The 23746-nt window shown below is 40.5% G+C and overlaps 1 protein-coding gene across 2 annotated transcripts in view; it reads left to right on the top strand.

The window, feature by feature from the left end:
- The window catches only part of fam184ab (family with sequence similarity 184 member Ab), a 139737-nt gene that overhangs the window by 48798 nt on the left and 67193 nt on the right, over positions 1-23746 (top strand). For both annotated transcript variants that reach the window (XM_056405430.1, XM_056405433.1), the window contains exons 2-9: positions 5252-5371; positions 6549-6707; positions 9597-9836; positions 10160-10243; positions 11051-11302; positions 17556-17691; positions 19030-19211; positions 23479-23664. In XM_056405430.1, the coding sequence (XP_056261405.1) occupies positions 5252-5371; positions 6549-6707; positions 9597-9836; positions 10160-10243; positions 11051-11302; positions 17556-17691; positions 19030-19211; positions 23479-23664 (1359 nt within the window). The remainder of the gene's footprint in view (positions 1-5251; positions 5372-6548; positions 6708-9596; positions 9837-10159; positions 10244-11050; positions 11303-17555; positions 17692-19029; positions 19212-23478; positions 23665-23746) is intronic.

The raw sequence follows: 23746 nt of genomic DNA, 5'->3' as shown, positions 1-23746 counted from the left end.
CCTCTCTCTCTCTCTCTCTGTTTCTCACACAGTCACACTTTAGAAAGATGCACACACCGACATGTCTACAAGCAGACCACTATTATATTTGATAAAAGGAAACCCATGTTTGAGGCTGGCACAAACATGTATTTCATTTAACAATGATATTTACTTTTCCCATAATGAGATTTCAGTTTAGACTCAACAGTATAAAACTACATTTAGAATAACATTCATCCAACATGGTGATGAACCAAAAGCAAAAAAAATTGGAAATTCACTTTTCTTTCGTCTGCATGATAGCATTGTGTTCCTGATGTGTTCATAGCTAGCAAGCACTTTTTTCCCCTGTCACTCTTAAAGCTGCACTAATACATTTTTTAAACAATGGATGAAACGACAATGCATAATGTGAAAGGGGTCAAACCCACCCAATACTTAAATTCCCATCAGTTCTATGTAGTGTTCAAGCATTTTTCAGCTCATCGTTTTGGTTTTTTTTACGAGCAGCAGCTTTAATTTTTCGGCTCCCAGTCATGGATGTCATCTCTAGCAGCAGCAGGCAGCTCAACGGTCTTGATGAACCTGTTGTGCATTACATGCTCAGCATCAAACAGCAGACAGACAACGTGAAAGACTAGCTGGTGAACATAGTGGAACAGCTGAAGAGCCACATATTTCTCTGAGGAGTTGGTAGAGACAAAAACAGAGCTATAAGGAGAGTGAATATTTGACTTATATTCATCACGTAGGCGGAGACACAATTCCAAGTGAGTGTTACTGCTGCTTCATTATTTGCATTAGTCATAATCTCATAAAGTGTTATTGCTGTGTGCACAGCTTGTTCTGTTGGCCAAAAAACTGTATTCATGCAGCTTTAAAGCAGAATTATGCTTCTCCACTGAGGTGTTGGTGTATATACATTTGTGGTTCTGGCTCCTCCTCAAAAATGTAGCTACACATCAGACCTGCATGAGCTATAGGAAAACAGCGAGAGCTGAAATTGGTCAGCTTGGGCCGACCTGTGTTTTCCTTGTACATGTTTCCAGAACCAATAGTGTCTGCTGACAGTGAAGAGAAAATGATAATTTTGTATTTTGTGATCTAGAAAAACCTTTACAAATGAGGACTTTGTCCGTGCTGTGATTGTCACACTCTTGTCACACTGTGAATGAGGGAATGCAAGCACAGTTAAGGGATATATAATCAAGTATATGTATAACAATGCATTGCACAGTATCTTGTGTTGTGGCAGTTCAAAGGGTTAAATCATGAGCCAAACTCTGTGTGTACCTGCCGCACAACACCATGACAGAGAATCATAATTCCACCTTAAGTCAGGACTTTCTTTGAGGCTGTGCACAGGCTTAACAAGACCACAGTCTGGGAGTAAGCACTGCCTCAGAGGCTCAGTTAAGGGTAAGAAAGCCCCCTAAATCTTGTGTACCATACAACTCACAAAGCCCCAAAAGTCAGGATGGTTCCTTTGATAGCCCTGAATATACTGTATGTGCCTAGCATGTTGTATGATACCTAAAATATGTTATTATATAGCATTAAAATAGTAAATAAATCCCTCGTATGAATAATGTCATATTCAAATATTGTGAATATTGAACCACAATATTGGCAGATATCTACAGCCCCCTTTAAAACAATATCAGCTTCTGGCTTGTTGCTGCCTTCCAAGATTCAATATTGGCCGACCTCTCATGATGACAATGATGGCAGCTTCTGCAGCCTTTGTCTTTCAGGCTAACACAATCAAGCGCACACATTTACACACAATTGTCTCTTCCTCCTTGTCTCTCTGACCATTTAGCAGGCGAATTACACTGATGAGTTTGGACACGGGTGAGGATCTTGACAGCCTCTGCTGGGGTGTGTGTGTGTGTGTGTGTGTGTGTTTACTTCGGTACTTATGTGTGTATATATGTGTGTATGCTATTTTGTGTGTGTGTGTGTGTGCGTGTGTGTGTCAGAAGACCCCACAGCAGAATGATTACAGCATTTCATCTGCAGAACTGTGCTGATGACTCTCGGGATGTGATGGAGATTTTAGCTGCTCTAACTTTTACGCCTGCTCCATTCACTTTCTAAGCTGATGAGAGACTGAGCTGGCTGAATAATTTAGACTTGTGTGGGAAAAGATGTTTTATTTTGGATAACATGCCGAATTTTCTCAGCTTTGTTTGGGTCCTCGTGGTTTATCTCTGATCTCGGACATTTCATTCCAAATTTGAGCACATGAAAAAAAAAAAACAGTGAAAGAGACGTGACATGAGAGGTCCAAACAGATTGTAAAGCCCTTGTGGATAATCTTGTCTTTACTTGAAATGCTTCTGTTACAACCTTTCATTTCATCTTAATACGTCTCAATCATACAGCCTCCATGACATCACCTATAGGATTCTGATGAGAGGAGTGGGCTGCTGCGCCGTCACCATCTGGGCAGGGCCTGACTCCGCCTAGCTCTTGGCTAATCAAAAATAAAAAGACTTTGGTGTGTGCTGGTTTGTGGCAAGCATATGCTCACCCACCTGTCACTCAAAGTGGCCATGCCCTCAATTATGTATATCTCTAAGCCTTAATAAAATTCAAACAGATGAGTTATATAAAAATTCACCCCCCGTACAGTTGTCATGAAGGGGGACATTAGCGGGCAAAACTGTTTTTTGTGTGTAAACATGTTTATTTCTGCTGTAAAGTTGGGCATTTTAACATGGGAGTCTACGGGGATTGACTCACATTTGGAGCCAGACTCTAGTGGTCATTAGAGGAACTGCAGTTTTTGGTTCTTCCATTTTGGCTTAATTTTTCAGCCATGTGGGTTGACGCTTGGTAATATGTGGATTATTTGCCATGTTAGTGGTGTGGCTATTTTAATCGGTCTGGCAACAACTTTGGTCCAGACTGAAATATTTTAACAACTGTTGGATGGGTCAGGCCGGCTGGGGCCTTTCTGTATGTAATGTGCATGTTCTCGTCATGCCTGTGTGGGTTACCTCCAGGTGCTTCGGCTTCCTCCCACAATCAAAAGACATGGAGGTTAGCTTGATTGGCGAGTGTGTGTATATGAGTGTGAATGGTAGTTTGTCAGCCCAGTGATAGACTGGCAACCTGTCAAGGGTGCACCCCGCCCTCGCCCAGTGCCAGCTGGCTCCAGCCCCCCGTGCGACCCTTAAACGATAAGCGGTATGGTTAACGAATGAATGTCGGGTGGGTAGTTTTTTACAAACATTCGTGTTCCCCAGAGGATAAAACCTACTGATTTTTGACATTTGAGATTTTGAGTTAAATGTCTGATCAGCTGTTACATGAATTGCCATGAAATTTGGCATAATGATTTGTGTCCCATTCCCCTTTTGTTGAATTCTTTGATTTATGACCAAGTACCTACAAAACTAATGACATTCTATGTGTTTAGTGCTAATCAGCAAATAGCTTAGTTGGTTTGTTTAAGGTAATTAACATGCTAACATACACAATTAAGATGGTTAACATGGGAAACATTACACCTGCTTAAGCAAAAAATAAATGACAGTGATCTTATTCGCGTTAACAGGCCAACACAATCGAATGAGGGGTTTAGAACCTCCTGATTATAATGTGTCTTAGTTTCTCTCACTGAGCTCTGTGGCTGTCAGAAAAAACAAAGTGTGTGTGTGGAATAAACAAATAGGAATTTGAAAAAACACCACCACTTGTCAAGCTAAATCCTTTCATCTCTCAGCAAGGCATGGCAAGGCATAAAAAAGTGGATGTCATTGTTTCAAAGAAAAAGCTTTTTGCCCTCATTTTTTCGCCTCTCTTCTCTGCGCTCCCACTTCTAATTCTGTTGACGGACTTCGGTCCAAAGTAAACAGAGGCTGTTTAGCACCATGGCACAGTTCAATGTGCTGAATTATTGACTGGGGGTTTTTCAAAGAGGCAACACATAGCTTTGTTTCTCACGGCAGGGAGAGAAGCATGGGGAAGACTCTCTCATGGTTTTTCATGTGGAAATGTAAAACCCATTCCTCTCTCCCTTTCTCCCTCTCTCTCTGCCTGTGAGCAGGGGATCGCTGTGCTGTCAGATTACAGCTCTCTGGATGGCTGCATGTATTTTTGGGACGGATTTAAAAGGTCAATCTCATGCACAACAGTTTGCTTGTGTTATTTTTATCCCCAGCAATACACGGCATCAACCGATTTCTAATTTATGACTGTGGGGCATCACTGATGCTTCTGAGCTAATACTAGAAAACATCAAGGCCCCAACTGGAATACACTGTACGCAGTAATACGGCAGTCATTTGCATTTCTCTGCCTGCTTCACGTCTTCATTATAGCTGATCTGTAAGATGGTTTGAGGAAATATATAATGCAATAAATGATTAATGTTAGCTTTGACAAGGGTTTGCCTACATACTGGTTAGATGATGGTCTCTTGGTAGAAATAACATTGGCCACAGCAACGTTTAAACAGAAACATGCAGTGAAATTTCATTTTCTTTGCTCAAATTTATCCATGTATGGATGAAATCAAGTGTGATGTTTTTTATAATACAAGACATATCATGAGTGAAATAATCAGTCAACACCATGACTGATTATTTCCACTTTGGAACTGCAGTGAACCAATAATGTGAATGGATCCTGGTTCATGGAAATACGGCTATAAAAACCAAAGGGACCAATCCTGTTACCTTGTGTGGATGGGGGGGGGGGGCAAAATAAACCCAAAACCTTATCAGTACGGAAAGAAGAGTTTGTATTAGCACAACCACTAACGCTGTGTCAGCCACTGCCAGTCACAAGCTAACAAACAACACAAACAGTTAACTATGCTAACCGTTCTGATACGTCTTAGATTCTGGTCACAACAAACCCGTCATAAACTCCTGAATCTGGGGCTGACTGAGGCTCAAACATGTGGCTGAGTCTATCCAATGTTTCCTTCCTTGATACACACTGTTCTTTCACTTGTCAACCTAGCGCAAGCAGTGGTGGTGACATAATGCCTGATCCAGATTCTTCAGTGTTTCAAGGTATCAAGCTTTGGCAGTTCCTTTCTGTAAAAAAAAACAAAAAAACACATCAACGTCAGGCTTCCTTTTATCTTACTGTTTTCCTATTCTACCTGTTTTCCTCACTTTAACTGCACGCTATAATGTTTTACTGTTTTATTCAGAGTCCACTTTAATGTTTGAATGAAATCTACCAAACACTGCAGTTAAAGCATGTCAGACCGGGCTCTCATACTGTACATTCTCTTTCTCCGTCGCAGGTCATCTATGCACTGAACACGAAAAACGACGAACACGAGGCGGCCATCGCCACTCTGAAGGAGGCCCACGAGGAGGAGGTGCAGCAGATCCTGTCCGAGACCAGGGAGAAGATATTACAGGTTTATATGCGCTTTTTCTTCAGTTATCCTTACTCTGCATTTATTTTTTATCACTAAGACCCTGCTGTCTCACTTTTAAAATTCAAAGCCAATGTTCTGTGAGTAGAAGCGTTCCTTCCACTTTGATGAGGAAAGTCAGAAAAGTTTACTTTTTTCTTCATGCAGTTTAGATGGAAGGGAGCTGACTTGACAGACATTTGAAGTGAGGAGAGAAAGCAGTTTTGTGGGTGTGTGTAAATGAATATTAATTTAAATAAGTAATGCAATCAATTGCTGCTTCCCGGGGAGAATAAGAAAATGCATATTATTACCTCTGGAATGACTGACAGATCATGAGTTATAAATAACGTTTTCTTGTTAAATTGTTGAAGTAGTGCAGCAAAGATTTTGTACTTTTTGGTATGGGTGTGAGGATTTTAACAACCAAAAGGACTCAGGTCAGTCAGGATGAGACAGTATCAGTGTATATTATACAGTTATCTATAGCTGATACACACATTATTCTTCTGTAGGTGATAGCAGCCGATCCACTGGGTAGCCAGAGAACTGAGATCACGTTCAAAACAAATTCATCAATGTTTAAACAGCTGAATATTAATAATTTAGATCTATATGTCATCATTCCTAATGAGGACGACTTGCTTCCCTGACAGCAGTGTGGCTAACCTTGAACCAATAAGCTCATATATACTGACATTTACATGCTATACTTCTTCATAAAGTCTACCAGGGGGATAGTTTGCTGCTGTGCTTTGAATGCAATGTAGTGAATTCAACTGAATTTAATGTACCTGTTTAATCTTTTAATTTGCTTTTCATAATGAGCTAAATCTCTGCAGCATCTGAAGTCTGAGCACGTCAGCCAGTCTATTCAAAAATGCAGTTTTAATTAAAGCTGAAATCACCAAGTCACCAAGGAGACTTTTCTACCTTTGTTTACTTTTCCTTTTATACTTTCTGTCTATTGGCTTGTTTATTAAATTATGTAAAAATGTCAGTGAAGTTTGGTGGAATTTTGAAAGATATTTTTAGAAATTGTGGCACAAGGCATTTTTGTGCATTTTCTCACACATTATTTCCCCTTCAATGTGGCACATGTATCCTTTCCTATCCTTCCTTCCTACACTTCCTACCCTTAAACATTTCCAAACACATGAATCTTATATGTATGTTCTAGTACAAGAGCAAGATCAGCGATGAGATGGACCTGAAGAGGCGGATCCAGTCTCTGGAGGAGTCCATGGAGCTTCACGAGAGGATGAAGAGACAGGCGCTGGCTGAGTTCGAGAGCTACCGTCAGAGGGTGGAGGACATGCAGCTTTGCACTGAGGCTCAGGTAGAAAGAGGAAGGGTGTGGTGTGACGTAGTGTCTCTGTGTGTGTCCCTGGTAATCGGCAGCTGTGCCCTGCAGGATGCTGCAGTCACAGCTGCAGGTAATCAGTACTAATGTCTGTTTGTCCGTCCTGCTGTGAGGCTGCAGAGTCGCTCTGTCAACAGCACCTCTTTCCTTTGGTCATTTGACTCTTTGTGTAGTAGTAGCAGTAGCAGTTATCGGGGCTCCTTTAGGCCTCATGTTTGATTGTTATTTCTGGTATTTTCTATCCAGATAAAAAGATGATGATTTTACAACTTTTTACTAGTTTTTTACTAGTTTACAACTAGCCACATATATTCATCTCTGTTGACCAGGTCAGAAATATGATTTCAATCTGTCCTGGTCCTCTCAGGCTACATGCTAATTAGTGTCAGCCATTAATGGTGGTAATGCACAAGAAGCTGTTTGGTAACACCAAAAGAAGGATATCTTATACACTTTAATAGTTAAGTCACAACAAAACAGTTAAGCTACTGTAGTTAGTTTATAGCTATCCATAAACTAGCACAGTCATGTGGATGATACCCACACGGATCAATCTGTGGTCAGGGATCAGAGGGCGACTTCTGTATCATCTTATGTGTTCAGAGTGCTGCCTGTTCCTGTAGCTTTAGGTTCATGAAACAGGAAGGCCCTGTGAGTGACTATCTTCAGGTTGTTGACCGACGTAGGTACAGCTGGGAGAAGCAAATATTACCTACGCGTCTTAAAGAGACAGATGCATTTGCACCTTTTCAAAGCACATATTCATTTGAGAGAGGCTTTTGTCCAAAGCAACATACAAATAAGGTACAATCCAAGCCAAAGTATTTCAAGGAGAAGTCTTGCATCTGACACAAATTCCACAAATAAGTAAGTAAGTGCCTAGGGAATGACAATGTATTATTTTATTTACTTTTATTACTTTATTTTTTGAGAAAAGAGATAAAGAGAGAGAGAGGGCATATTAGGTGAGTAAGTACTCTCGGATAGAGCACGTTTTTGAGGATGGAAAGGGATTTTGTTGACCGAATCGAGTCTGGTAACTCGTTCCACCACAGCACAGAGGGACCACGCAGGCTAGAATGCATGTCAAACAGCTCCCGAGGGGGTTTGAACAATTGGATTTCAATGCGTCTCGAATGCTTTTACACCTTTTTTGATGTCCCCTAGCTATTCATCCTACCAATGACACATGAAGCGTAAATGACTTTCCTCACAAGGCTTGTGTGTGTGTGGTTGTGTGTGTGTGTGTGTGTGTGTGTGTGTGTATTTTGTTTATTATAGCATTTTCCTAGTGAAAATACATGTTTCTGATCGGCCTTTAATATTAGGACACCTCACATTGATCTTGCTTCTGGCTTAACCACCATTGTGTGGCTAGTGTGCTAACTGTGCTAACAGTAGCAACAGTACTTCCTCCTTAAGTCATACTGATAGAGACATAACCATAAAGTAAAGTGACTAAAAACTAAAGACTTTTTGATTTGATTCCTGTATTAAGTGTCAGTGTCAAGTGTGTGCACAGTATACAGTATATAACAGTATATAAGTCATCCTGTGTATGACCTTTTCTCTTCATGTGTGTATGGAAGACAGTGAACACTGTTACAGATATAGTAGATGACAGATTAGATAGATGGATGACATTATATGTATAGATTTATATACAGAGGCTTCCTTGAGGTACAAAGGAAGGGATGGAAAAACAACTGGATGGATGATTTTGAGTGACACTGATAGAAAGAACATACACGGCGTTGTCATAAAAGTACAATACCTGATGATGCTTCTGACCTTGATATGGGAAAGAAAATGCTGTCAGTCACACCCGCCACTAGCTCTTTTATCAGTAGCTCTCAGCTCTCTCTGACCTCAGCTTGTATTTCAATCAGGAGAGAATAATAACAGGAACAGCAGAATATGAGAAATATTTAGAAGTGGATTTTATTGTGAACAGAAAGAATACGCTCAGATCCCGGCAGGAATTAGATCACCATTACAGGAAACTTCCCTGGAGCCTAGACACTGGTGGTGGTGATGAAGGATGGAGCTCGAGGATGGGAACATCTTGATGAGAGGGAATATTGTGATCGAAGGGTTTTTAAAGTTTGTTTTAAAGTTTTAAAGTTTGACAGCTTAAGTGTCATTGGCTAAAGGTCAGTGTGTCAGGTTGTGATTGGAAGTAGAGAATGAGCTGGTGAAGCTTAGAGATAGCAGGAAACGGTGCTTGTGATTTTAAGGTAGTCTTCCCGACTGAACTTGCATTAAAGCTTCGTGTCTTTAGATTCGTGGTTTAATTTTTATGTGATTCCACAGCTGTTTGAGAACTCCGTGTTGCACAAAATTCACCATTCAAATGAACCTTTTGAGCTCATGTTCAGGTTCAAATTGCAACTAGTAGTTAGTTTGAGTGAATGTGTAATTATCTGCTGCTGTAGTTAATCAAATGCTAATTTCAGACTGTGCAGCCAAATTAAATGAAAGGTGTGAGTATGTGTGTAAATCTGGAGAAGATTATTATTTGTCCTGTAGACCACCCATCGAGTCAGTATTGAATATTTGTATCAATCTGTGTCTGAGTGATACTGACATGCTAGACCAATTCAATATAATAGTTTTCTTGTTATCTTCGGGCCCTGATCTGTAGCTTACTGTTCAAATGTTTGGTGTCTGTTTAGTCTGCTTGCTGGTTTTCAGTGCTAATTTAGAGCAGACAGATTGGCAGCCAGAAGGTCAAATTCCCCTGAGCCAGTGCATCACCACCTGGCTTGGAGTGTTTAAAAAGTTTACCCTCTGTTTAAGAAGCCCACAAACCCATAAATCATTCTTCCTCTTAGCTCAGGCCTTTATTCCTGTCTTCTCTGGCAGCACACGCAGCGCGTGGTGTCAATGTCGAGGGAGGTGGAGGAGATGCGGCGGTCCTTTGAGGAGAAGCTGCGTACGTTCAGCCAGGCCCAGGCCCAGTTTGAGCAGGAGAAGAGGGCTGCTCTGGAAGAGCTGAAGGCCCAGCACAGACAGGAGATCCAGGAGCTCCTCCGCAGCCACCAGAGCCAGAACGCAAACTACAGTAAAGACCAGGAGAAACTGGGACAGCTCCATAAGGCTGAGGTAACACACCAACTAACTGCAAAAGTAGAGCAGTTCCTGAAAGCCAGAGCAACAAACTAAATCACCCCGGGGAAGACCAGAAGAAAGTGGGACAGCAGTGATTACTGACTTATTAACTGTTTGTGTATGAGCCAGAGAATTAACCTGCTGCATCAACTCTAGAGCACAGCAGGTCAAACTTTTTATATAAGGCCCCTGCCTATTACATCACAGGTGTCAGGAAAGATTCTACCTCTCTTCACAAAATCACTAAGGCTCTGAAGATTGTTTCAAACTCTACCACAGCTGAGCTGCTCTTTACATGTCACACTGATTTGTTACAGGTGGAGTCTTTGACAGAGCGAGTGGAGGAGCTCAAACAAGACAAGAAGAGACTGGTGGAGGAGTATGAGGCCAAACTCAGCAAGGTACTACAGCCACTCATTTTTAGGTTGGAGCATTAGGCTGTAATTACATCTACGCATTAGTCTAAAAAGCTATATTTTATAAAGAGAATACATTCATATATGTAAAGTGAATTAATGCAACTGTGCTTGTGCATGGTCATTATTTTTTCTTCAAACCTGGATTAATTTATAGTGAACTTCATGTTCAACATTATGCTCCTTTTTCTAAAGTTGAATTGTAAATAGTAATTCATGTTCAGAATGTCAGAAATTTTTTGTAGCATTGCACAGATTCAAAAGGTACACATATGCTTTCATACCATGTTTATACAACTTGAAACATACAATATCTCATCTGGACCTACTAGAATTGATTCCATTCCAAGGTGCTGTCGCTCTACTAAACATCCTTGAATAAATAATGGTTAAAAAGGGCAGAGAATTACATTCATTGGCGCTCTCGCGTCGACCTTGCAGAAAGTGAATCTGTGATCTGCAGACTCGTCTGCAGCAAAAGCAGAAGGGCACAATTTAAATACCACATTCAGAAGCTATTAATTTTTACAGAAACCATCCTCATTGACAGTGAACACTGTCAGCCATCTCGTTTTGGCTTCAACTTTCACCAGAGTCGATCGTTTGAAGCATGAGATGAGAAAGCTTTTCAAATTGTTCAAATTGCAATCCAGATTTCCATGAAGAAACAAAGGAGGAAAGAAGTAAAACAAAGCGCAGTCCTCGAGGCCTTTTGCTTTATGTTTCATATTTAAATTAAGCTGTTTGGATTTAGGTGTTGGATAGTTTCACACCAGGTTTTTCTTTCCCCAGGCTCAGGCATTTTATGAGCGCGAGCTGGAGGCCATGAAGAGAACCCAGCAGCTGACCGCCGACAACCTGTTGGCGTGGAAACGCACTGAGGCTGAGCTGCGGCGGGAGTTTCAGACTCAGGAGGCGGCGCTTCAGAAAACCCTCGGCAAGCTGAGGGCCGAGCTGGCAAGGGTAACGGACGAAGCCCGGGATAACCGGGAGAGGTCCCACAAGCTGCAGGCGTCACTCACCACGTCTGAGGGCACCATCAAGGTGAGTCCGAGGCAAACAGGTCACATGCTCCGGCTGTAACAGAGCTACAGAAGACTCGGCAGGACAAGGGTGGTGAAAAATCCTCTAATTTAATAGACCATACTCCCGAATCTGATTGGTCGTATTCTGATACAGTTTTTATGGACAGCCTACAAAATTTGTCCTCTGTAATAGACGATAAAATGGAGATAAAATGCAACGGTTATATGGCACAAAAAAGATAAAGTGCAAGAAATATCCACTTTGTGTGGATATCCCTGTGTTGATACTACTCTTCACAGATTAAATTGCCTAAAGCACATTCATCTGTCACTTGTCCAAACCCTGAGTCTGAGCCTATTTCAGACTATAACCACCATCCAAACATTGAAAATCCAGACAGAGATCACTTGAAACTCAGCAAGTGTGTGGGTTTAAGAGACATCAAAGTACTGCTGTAGTATTTTTTTCTCTAGATTTGCTTAACTGGATACATCCATTTCATTGAGTTAAAAGATGCAACCAGTCAGTGTCATTTTACGTATTACAGATATGCATGCTGCACTGATGGGATTAGTTTATCAATCATCTTTCACAAATGGCCAAACTAAGATAGCAGATAGATCTATTCCAGGCTGCCATCATCATCATCGGAAAATCATCTTCATACACTGTTAATTTTTTATATGAAATCTGCATTATACTGATGTAATTCCCATCTCTAGTATTGGATCTTTTTTAGTTTTTTCTAAAGGTGATTCAAACAGAAAGTGAATTTCACTCTGGACCAGCTGTGTAGTCTGTTGAATAGCCTAAAACAACCAGTGTTCCAACTGTAGTTATAAGCTAGCTAGCAACAGACACACTCATTGTTACTGTGTGTGTGTGCGTGTGTGTGTGTGTGTGTGTGTGTGTGTGTGTGTGTGTGTGTGTGTGTGGCAGCTCAACCTCTGACTAAACTCAGAACTCAGCCACCAGAGACTCCGATTCTCCCGCTGAAACATTTTGAACTCTCGCCGTCCCAGGCGAATTCACATCTTCTAATGAGTCTCAGACAAGCTGCACGCTGCGAGGCATAATGCTGCCCTCCACAGTCAGACACTTCCTATTCATCTTATATTTTCACATACAGACCAGTGGAGTGTAGATACTTTTGAAACTGCCCTTCCAGTAAGTTGATGAAAAAAAAAGACTTGAAAGAAAAAGAAGAAAGTCCCAAATCCCTGAATAGCTGGTGTCTCTATTCATCACAGGGAGATATGACATGGCAGACTATTTCTAAATTGCCACACTGACAGATTCCATCTGGATGTTTGCCTTTGTCTTTCAAGTAGCTGGTTAGGCCATAGTGTCCATGTTTCAGCCTAGTTAGAAGCTTTCTCACAGAGCTCACAAATAACCTCTTGCTTTCTAAGCAATCGCAATCTTGCATTGGAATCACATTCGCAATTGCACCACCTTTTAACATTTGCCTGAACACACAGGAGCTACTGTATAAAAGGCTGCTAAATGGAGCCTGGTCTGTCCACAAACATTTGATTATTTTAGCCATTGACATTGAGCCACTTCAGACATTTTTTTGCACTAATGAGACTATAATTTACAATTCAAGGTCTGTTGGGATTGCAGTAGTTTGTAAAGACAGGTCAGATACTTTAATGGTCTATATAGTATAAAGGTAGATGTCCATGTGTTGTTTGATGATAAAGCAGGTCTAGGTTCTATATTAATACTGTGAAAGTATCAAAGCCTCAGTCCACAGAGAAATGCACACAGCCTGTATTCAGACACTGAGCCTTAAAACCAGCCGTCAGGACTTCTGGAACTTTGTGATGTCACAACAAAGCGGTCACAAAGCAGCCCTCCGCCACGCCCTGAGTCCTGCCCACTGGACCCACTATCCAACCTTGTACGTGTTTACCTGAGATCTGCTTTATTGGATCACTCAGAAAACAGTCAGCCAATCAGAAAAGAGGCTCAGAGCCCCCTCTCTTCTGATTGACTCACTGACCTGTTGTTACTAGAGCCCCAAAGAGAAGCCTGAGAGAGGAAATGTAAAACTACATTGAGATGGTTTTTGGTTCTTAAAACCACAAATATGTCTTCTTATGGATCAACACTTCAAATGAAACATCAGAGAAGTATCAAATATGGGACCTTTAAAAATGACTTTTTGACAGCCTGGCCAGGAAGGTAATGGACTATGTACCAAATACATTATGCCAAGAGTTCACTGTGGAAGTAATGTGTGTATTTTATAGTATGTTAAATTGTATGGTATTTTTTTTTTTTATCCCTAGTGCTCCCTCAAATTGTACTTTCCGAGTTGTGTAATGTCTTTGGAGTAGACTCACATGATTAATCCACCGTTGAAAATAAAGTTGACATGTGCTCTAGGGAAATTGGTTAAGTAGGTCTGATTTGTTGTTGTGATATGCTCTGCAGTTTCTGTGAAATTACCACGGATTACACAGACGACAGGACGCCTAACCCCTTCTCTCTCAGTTTTACTGAAAATATGATCAAGGTCAGCAGTGGTTGTGGTGTGCCTGGAGTTACTAATTTCATTAGTCTCAGAGCAATTAACTGTAACTTAGATAAAGAAATGACAACAGAGCAACAGAGGATGGGGCTTGAAACCAACCTCACTTGACAGCTCTTCTAGATTCTCTCATTTGATATAGAGATACAAGACGAGATATCAGAGGGTAGAAATGATCTGATCTTCGACAGTTTCTGTCTTTCATACAGTACAGAGCTGACATATTGTATTGTCAATGTAATATCACAATTATCTCCTAATAACAGCCCCAGTCCATGAACATATCTCTTAATCCTTCATCTCCTGTTGAGAGATAATAGATTTTTAATTTAACCTTAACAAGCTCACAGCAGATACTTTAATGTTTGGTTCATGACAATACATGTCTCATATCTTGTTATTCCTCTTGCCTATAGTTAGTAATCATTTTGGGAGCATTATGCTCAAGTTGAGTGATGTTTTTAGACTCTGGAAATAAAAATGTTAAACCTAATCAAAATGTCCCCTAGTCTCAGGAGGCATAATTACTATACTGGCACACTTCATGGGTAGAAATAGCAACATCTAATATCAACTTAACACCAGTGTAAAGCACTCATGGTTGGTGTCAGGATGCCACAGCTTCCTGTTTCAGTGTTCTCTGTCATACTCCTTCAGCTTTATGATTTAGTGGGAAGAATCTCCAGAGAAATGTCAGCAAATGATCACTCGCAGTAACTGAGACAGACGTAATTAATGGCTGACTGTTCAAGAGGCTTCCGTAGGAACATGCAAGCCAAAAATTACAAATAATCCCCCCAGTGAAATAGTTCCTCTGAAGCGATGTTAAATTGCTGCTGTCACCATCTTTGGACTAAATACTTCACTCTCAGGTAAAGCCTATCTGGACCTGGTGGAAGCTTTTAGTGAGATAAAACAATAAATCATCCAAAGCACAGTTTTATATTTAAATGGCAATGCTGGATTCGGCCAGGCACAATAAGGATGATTGACAGAAGTGAGGCAGTGTGTGTGAGTGTGTGTGCAAGGGTTTTGTGTATTTTTTTTGTGTTTAAATATGAATAGGGGTGAATCAGAGGTAATGACTAAATGTCTGTAACAGTGGTATTCTTCTTTTAGTCTGGATAAATCAAGAGGGATACAGTTAATTAAGGTATTTTTACCCATCTACTCCAACCTCAAACACACACACATGTACACTATACTTGCAGGGACCCCTATTGGCAAAATGTATTCCTGAGCCCCTTAACCCAACCTTAACAACTTCATGCCTGACACCAGCCCTAAACCTAAACTTAACTTAAATTCAACATTACCCTTAACCTTTATTTTTCTTATTATCAACAAATTTCATGTAAAGATGAAAACCAACAATTAATTGATCCTACTAACTGTGATTGTATCCAAAGCCTGATATATCTTATTGCTCTGTACCGTAGAGCTCAATTGTTTTTTAAAATACATTGATGAGCCACACTGTTGCGATATTAAATATGTGTATTAATCCTCAGCTGAAAATTGTCCCTGCCTAATGAGCTGTTTTCTCCTCTCGGAGTAATGTTTGTTAAAATGTGTGATACTCAGGTGTTTTAAGAAATTACTGATCCTTTTTAAAAAATCAAAGCACATATTTTTGACCAGTTTTCAAGAGTAACATGTTCATTGGGAACAAATTGGCTGAGTTTAATAGCTTCTAACAGCCTTTTATGAAGTGAGTGAAAAATATACTTGCTTTCCCAAAATACTTCACCTCACCTCACTGTCCTCAAAATTGTTGTACTCTAAAACTCAAATTGATCGTCATATAACATAGAGTAATACACACACAGACTCACACGTTCGTGCACTGCACTTGTAGGGATGCTCATTGACACTCACAATTTCAAAGATAGCCAATCTCTACCCAAACCTTAACTTAAGAAGAAAATGGAAACACACACACTCTCTCTTTTTATGGATCTCTTATCTGAACCCAGCGGTCACCATGTGCAGCTACCTGCCATGAGCTCATCAGGGAAATCAGCATACTTGCACACATACACGTACACACTGTAACACACATACACACACACATCAAGTCTAATTTGTGTGTGACTCCTCAGTGGTTATTATCATACTGAGATTTCATTGTCTTAGCCATAGCAGCAGTAATTAAGTTTGAGGCAGACCGTTTGATGGGATTGAAAGATGTGAAATTGCCTCTCATGAGTTCTTTCAGAGTGCTAAATCACACAGCTCCTGTACTCTATGTGTGTGTGTGTGTGCGCGCGTGCGTGTGTGTGTGTGCACGTCAAATCCCTCCCTGAAGACTAGTTCTTATTAACTGCGCAGCAGTCAGAATTTACATACTTGATCATCATTATTAGTAGTATGCTACCAATATGCCTCATGCTGGTCGATTGAGGCGTCTGAAAACTCCCTGAAACTGTTGCCTTCAGTGTTTACTGCTACTTAAACATATAGCAGCTGTTAAATTTATCAATATTTAGAAATAAATTATCAAGAGCATGTGGATGTTTCCCTCTGTCGCTGTACATTTTCATTTGCAATTTGCATTTTCAACTTATGTAATTTTTCTATAACATTAACCCTTTCTGTCCCAGTCCAACAACTGCATTTTTATTCTACTTCCATTCATCTGTCTCTCAGAGTTTCTTAATTTCTTCAAGTACGACTGTGTGGCACATTTTCATTTGAAGAATGACCAATCAAAATGCTTTTATTAGAGAAGGTATCAAATATGATGTTGTATCACTACAGAAAAGCAATCATACTGATCAGTGAAATCTGTGAGGTGTTTGTTGAAACAAAGAGCAACTATGGACTTAGAGCCAATAAATAACAGTCATATACTGATAAACTGGTAAAGTGCAACAACAAAGATTTACTTTTACTCATGTTTTACTCCATTCAAAGCATGTCAATGTTTTTAAATTCAAAAACCTAAAATATGAACGCAGAAATACAACCAGTAAAAACACACTTAGGGGCAAAAATGGGGATCTTTTCCATTTCTATAGAAATCTTGTTAGCAAACAGTTGCTGATTTACACATCCAGCAGTTATTGAGCAAAATTATTCTTCATTTGCGGTAATCCTTTTGGGCCAATTAGCAAATCTAAGTCAATTATTCACTCTTCTTTTAGTTCTGTCTTTGGTCTCCACCACCTCCTGAGGGACAAATCTGGCTCTTTAGCTGCTAAATGCTGCACTGTGTTCACCAGCTGGTCTCTAACTGAGTCTGTCTGCTCTTTGCTGCTGGGCAGGTAGAGTACAGTGGGGATTTTTTTGGCTGCCTGCTGTGGCTGAACAGTAAAGTTGTGCAGCTGACAGCTAAACAATGAGCTGAAACTCACTATAGAGCTTCATAACGCAGCAGATTCAGGGGATAATTCTCTGTTGGTTCATGGGAACAACCTTTTTCACATTCACTCATTGTTTTTACGTCGTCAGATACATGTTATTATGTGTTATATATTGATTATAACAACACTTAATGAGGGGTCACAACCAAGGGTGATAGCTCATTTTGCTCTGAAGAACCAGAGCTATTGATATTTTGAGTGACACTGAGATGCTTCAATCTGTTCATGTGCAAGAGTCACTTAAACAGTGAATAAATTATAAAGTGTATTTCTTTCTCCATAGTTGTTTGAGTCAGATGTGGCTGCCGGGTGTTAACAGACTTTTCCTTCATCTCCTCTGTTCTGTGCTGATTTGATTCCTCTTCAGGACTTAACCAAGCAGCTGGACGAGGTGACCCAGAACTCAGAGATTGTGGAGATCCGTCAGAAGGAAGCCGAGTGTGAACTCGAGGCAGCTAGAGACCGAGTTCAGCAGCAAGCGACCGAAATACTGCTCAAAGCTAGTAAGACCCTCAAGCCTCTTCTCTCCACCTCTCATGTGGACTTGTAGTTAAAATGCAAGTGAGCACTTGCACCAATGCCACCCTCAAGACACATCCTGAATTTATCTTGCAAACACATCAAACATATCCACTAACAGCTCCTCTCATCTTGTATGAGGCATCATGGTCTGTAACTCTTTAATGGCATATTGCTGTATATCCAAGCTAATGGTATTCCCAGTCCCTGAGAGGCAGAAGAAACTCTTCTCACATCAATTATGCCCAGTTTAAGGTGTGTGTGTGTGTGTGTGTGTGTGTGTGTGTGTGTGCGTGTGCGTGCGCGTGTGCGTGCGCACTTGTGCTGGGTAAATTGTTGCATGTTAGAATCGGATTTAATATCTCCTGATGTTTCTCCGTCAGTACTTTGCACAACAACATTGCCTAAACATTACTGTCTGAAATGTGTGAGCAATAGCAGCAACTTAGCACAGAATTATGCTCGGCCCATTAGCTCCTATGAGCTCCTCGTGCCCAATGAGAATGCCTTATCACTTTCCACTGGAGCTGCATGTGAGAGAGGCAAATAAGATCCAGCTGGTAAATGCAGCTATGGCAGTCACATTTACCACCTAGCACAGGTCATGGGTTCCTTTGGTCACTGTTTTGGTTACAGTTTGGGTCTTACTTTTGTAGTTTAAGCCATTTTCTGTTAGTTATGATTACATTTAACTCAACAAATTATTTCCTGAAATTAACAGATGAGAATTACTCACTTAAGGCCAGAAAATTTAAGCGTTGTTCCAGACTTATGAATCATTGTCTACCGGCTATAGAGAGAATCAACAATCAACCAATCAGAGATTTGTAAAAGTGCCAACATCATCTCTCTGCTAGATACCTAGCTACCTAACTATATCCTTGGGAAAGGGTGACAGAAAACTGGCCAGAAAAATGTAGTATTGATATGAGTGACACAGCTATAAACATTGTATTTACAATAATAACAAAACTTAAAACCCTAAACTGTCTTTGATTGTCCTGAAAATTAAGTTAACTGTTCCTAACAATCTTCACTGCAGCTTCCGTGTCAAGTGCAAATGGCATCGGGTTGATGGATATGTCACGTACTAGTGATTACTTAGAGCGAAACAAAACAAAATAACACTCCCTCCTATCAAGAAATGGTCTAACAGAGTATCAGGCTAAGCAAATTTACTCCAAAGACAAAGTTATAAATTGAGATTTGCTGACAACAGTTTTGTTCGGCACATGTGTTGGTTGCAAGAATGACAGTATTCAGATGGGATCACTTCACTTGTTTGCATGCTTCTCACGCCTGTCGGCTCCGTCCTGTCATAGGTCAGATAAGCAGCCTTCAGGCCACCCAGATGACTCAGGAAGCAGCCATCAGGGACCTGGACAACGAGCGGAGCCGGCTGAAGGACAAGGTGCTGAGGATGGAAGAAGAGAGGGAGGCCCTGCAGAGCCAGAGCCAGGCCCTGGACGAAAGACAGAAACAACAGATCCAGTCCCTGGACAAGGTGTGTGTTTGGTGGTGGTGTATTTTGTATTCACATATAGGCTAGATTAACTGACTTTGTATAGCCAATCAGTCATCAAGATGCTGGGACTTGACTCTTTATACTTTACTCTTGACCTGTTTATCATCTTTAAAACACAACAACTAGTAGGAAATTCTGTGCTCATATTTGGGTATGAGCCTTGCATAAAAAAGAAACACACTACTTTAGACCTCTATAAGAGAACACGAAGTTTAAGTAAAGTTTAAGATATATTGATGGTCCCATATTTGACTCTTCTCCTGTGTTTTATTTGAAGTGTTGATCCATAGGAAGATATATTTGTGGTTTTAAGAACAAAAACCACTTTGATACTTTCACAGTATTAATATTAAACCTAGACCTGCTTTACTGTATAATCAAAAAGACTTGGAAATCTCTCTTTAAACAATACCTTTAACTTTGGTCCTAGCCTATAATTTGACAGACAGAGAAGCTAAATTGTCACATTTAATTTGAGGGGGAAAAATAGGAAGTTTGCATTCTTCTTTCCTGTGTGACATGAAATAGGGCATTACTTCATCTAGGTCATCAGTCACTGCTGTCATCATTTTTTTCTCCAGTAATCCCCATAATTCAGCCCTTTGGAGAGAAAAGCCCAAAAGTAAAAGACAAAATTTGTTTGGGCTGTGAAGCAATCCTCATACTTACTTGTCCAAAACTGAGAGGAAAACTGAATTATTAATTTGCTTCTATTTTTTCTTATTTATTTTATTTCTGCAACACTGATTTTTCTTTGATTTTACAGAGCCAATGATACCCCTGTGCACTCTTGTGAGGTTTTGCCTAAAGCCAGTCTTTATAGATGTAAAAGAGTATTTGTCATGAATTGACATATTGGAGCTCTTCATAGAGAAATGTCAAGGTATGAGCATATACTATAGCTGTGCAGTTTTCCTTTTCTTTCTTTACCTTTCTGAACCCCAAGTTACTTTCATTCTTCTGCAAAAAAGATTAAGGAGAAAAAACATCTTATGTATGCAACAAAGTTGTAAAATGCCACGTGGGCATCAGAGAGCAAAAATGTCCTGACCTGTTGTCATCAAACTGTTGAAAGAGTCAAACTTGTCGATCCCTGCATTTACATACTGTGGGGAAAAAAAGCGAGCTGCTCCTCTTTTTTAAAACCAAGAAGCTTGAAGGTCAGATGATTTAAAGAACAGTGTAGTCAGCAAACCAACCACACCCGACGGTAAATGTCAAGTGTCGCTGCTTCATGTGTGTTTTCTCATCCATCCCTGACATTTGTGCATGTAATCCTCTGGGAGCACGGGGAGAGTTCTCCCATGGAGCGAGGCTGTGGTGAATTTGAATGTCTTCATGAGGATAATAGACGATCTCGTACCACTTAGACGTTACAGCACCTTTCTGTTAGGGCAGCAGCGTCGTCTCTGATTTCTGCTTTACAGATTTTTCACAGTAATCAGGCTGTTGGTGAAAGTAATGTCTATTGAGGAATTCTAACTTAAAATAGTTACATTTAAAAAAATATATCTGGTAAACTCAAACTTGGTTTTCTGTAGCAGAATGTGTTTGTTGTTTGTTCTCAAACTTTTTCACACTTATTTTTGGATCAATTGTGCTTGAAAATAAGCAAACTGGGGAAGAAAGAACACTTCAGATAATGTTAGCGGTCTGACTTAAGTATAAAAAGTTGTAGAAAAGTCATTACATTAATGGGATGCTTGGTCTTATTTTCCCTTCTCTCTTATTACCATTGTCTTTTCCTCGTTTACTCGTCTTTGTTCCTTGTCCTCTCTCTGCAAAAGGAGAAATTAACCTCCCAGGATGTTTTTAAGCCCTGCTGTTTGTGTCACACTGTGAAGATGTTTCCCCCTCAGGTTTGTTATATGATATCACAGCAGTCTTGCTCAGTTTGCCCCGTTTGGTGGACAGCTCCTGGTGGATTTCCAAAATAGTTATTGCATAAGAATACGATTTCATCCCTGGTGGCATATTAAAGTTTTTTCATGTTATTGCCAGTGTCTGATAATCTGCCTCATACCCACTAGTTTAATGTGACTGGTAAAGGCTAAATAGAATATAAGTTGTGTATGTTTTTTGTTCCCACGGTCTCTGGGTGGATCTCGGCTTGTCTCTCTGAAATAGCAATCAATGAAGGAACCCTACTTTCAACTGAGCCTCTCTAAGTTTCTCCATTATATCAATATCAAAATTACCCCTTCATCTCTTACTCCAACAAAGGTCGCGAGAAACTTGTGTGTCATGTTTGATGACCAGCTAACCTTCTCTGACCACCTTGCATCCGTCTCCTGGTCATGCTGCTTTGTACTATACACCATAATAAAAATCAGGCCTTACCTGACTCAGTACGCCACCCAAATCTTGGTCCAGGCCATTGTTATCTCTCGCCTCGAGTACTACAATGCCCTTCTGGTGGGCCTCCCTTCACGCGCAGTGAAACCCTTATAGATGGTCCAGAATGCGGCAGCCCATCTGGTCTTCGATCAAACTCAAAGTTCTCCTGTCTGCTACTTTTCAACTTCCACTGGCTACCCATGGCCGCTTAAAATCAAATACACCAACACCTTTAACATCCTAACATGCCGAACTAGCACTAACAGCACACTTCTTTAGCTGATCTCTTTGTACTTATTGGATGGATGTTGTACTTAGTACTTACACCAAGGTCTCCCACTGCACTGAAGCTTTAGTGATGTCCCTCACTTGTAAGTCGCTTTGAACAAAACCGTCTGCCAAAGGAGTAAATGGGAATGTTTTTTATCAGCTGTCTTAATCCGTTTAAGTGCATTGGCAATGACAGAGCTGTGTTGGTCAATCAGTCTGATTTATTCTAACAATTTAAGTTTTAATGTTTTCACTGTCATTACAGGACACTACTGTAAATATTCTAGAAGCCTTTTTGCAGCATCTGCTTGAGTTTAGCTCAGGTGTTAAAGGAAGATATGCAATATTCAGCAGAATATGCCAGAAACTTAAAACCGAATCACTGAATTTATGCCTTGTTATCTTTATCCATTTGGTCCTTCAACATTTTTGTGAATGTCAAACACGCAAAGAAGAAGTGTTGGAAGTGAACTGCCTCAAAGCAAAGACGTGAAACTTTCACACTGTTATTTGTGAGATACAGTAGATTCGTACGTCAGCAGAATACCTGAAGTGAACACATATATCTACAGCTGTATTGAATCTCACCTTATTAGTAGTCAGATCGTCTTGCTATACAGAGAATTTGTTGGCTTACTTTAGGAGTCTCTTCCTGTGCCTAATGTCAGCTCAAGTAATAGATATAACTACTCCCATGTGGCTTTTCTGGCATGATTTGGCTAATTAAATTTTTTTGTTAAACCCATGCAATGAAGAAACAGCTGCTCCCCTGATTAAACCTAAAGTAAATAATCTAGTTCTATCTAGTTTCAGTTTCCCAAGAAAAAGCACTGTTCACTGTGGCCATAACCTTGATTCATACTGTATCAGCTATCCAGTGACAAACTCGCTTGCTTGGTGTAGACGGCATTTGCTCTTGCCGGTCTATGTGTCTTTACTCTAAGTTTTAATGTTTTAGCATCACATCTTGTATGTGACATCAAGTGCAAGCACAGCTGGTAACATCCTGTAGCACCTGGTCATTTCAGATGACAAAACTGACGGTTTCTGGCTATTGGTTTCTCTCTTTATGAAATCAGAGACCCATCGTTTCAAAAATAACTACGAATTTCAAGTGCTAAATCTGCCCCTGTTATCAGCTTGACCAACGTAGCAACAGTAACTAAGAGGGCCGGAGCTTAGCAAAAGGTCACACGAATGCATCTGTCTCTCCCGAAGCTGAAGACAGCAACAAACACTCCATTTAGAATCATAATGATGGTCGGGGTATGTTGCCAACTGATTATAGGCTTCATAGCTCCATAATCAATAACCCCATTATCAATAATGCCAGATGGAGTGTGCTTTAGAGTGTTCTGTTTTCAGATACCGGGTTTTAGCGCCACAGGAAAAACAAATTTGAGTCTGAAGTTGTGAGGGAAGATGGGAACAGAGAGACAAAATTGCAGATACAGACAGACAGAGTGCAGTATTGATTCCTTGGCTGTCGCTCAGTAAACACTGGCAATATGGCTGAATAATACAGCATATGGTGTGAATCCTCTGTTTGTGTGTGCATGTGTGTGTCTATCATAACACTCACCTTTGAGCATACTTTAAATGCGTGTGTGCATGCATATTTATTCTCCGTGTTTGTCAGACCCTGCACGAGGAGAAGGTGTCCCATGAGAAGGACATGAACAACGTGCGAGCTCAGTACGAAGAGGAGGCCAGCCAGATGAAGGAGAGCCAGGCTCGGGCTCTGGAGGAAGTCGCCAAGAAGCACAGAGTGACCCTGGAAAACGCTCTTAACAGTGCTGAGAAGGACAAGAACCGCCTGCTGGCTGTGAGTACATACACCCACACACGCACACAAGGTTAGACCAATATACAAAGCTGTTTTTGTTGGTATGAACCCTACCTTTTTC

This window comes from Seriola aureovittata, chromosome 19 (assembly GCF_021018895.1).
Source record: "Seriola aureovittata isolate HTS-2021-v1 ecotype China chromosome 19, ASM2101889v1, whole genome shotgun sequence".
NCBI classification, from domain to species: Eukaryota; Metazoa; Chordata; class Actinopteri; order Carangiformes; family Carangidae; genus Seriola; species Seriola aureovittata.
Note: the sequence above shows the minus strand (reverse complement) of the source record. Positions and strands in the feature narration are given on the sequence as shown.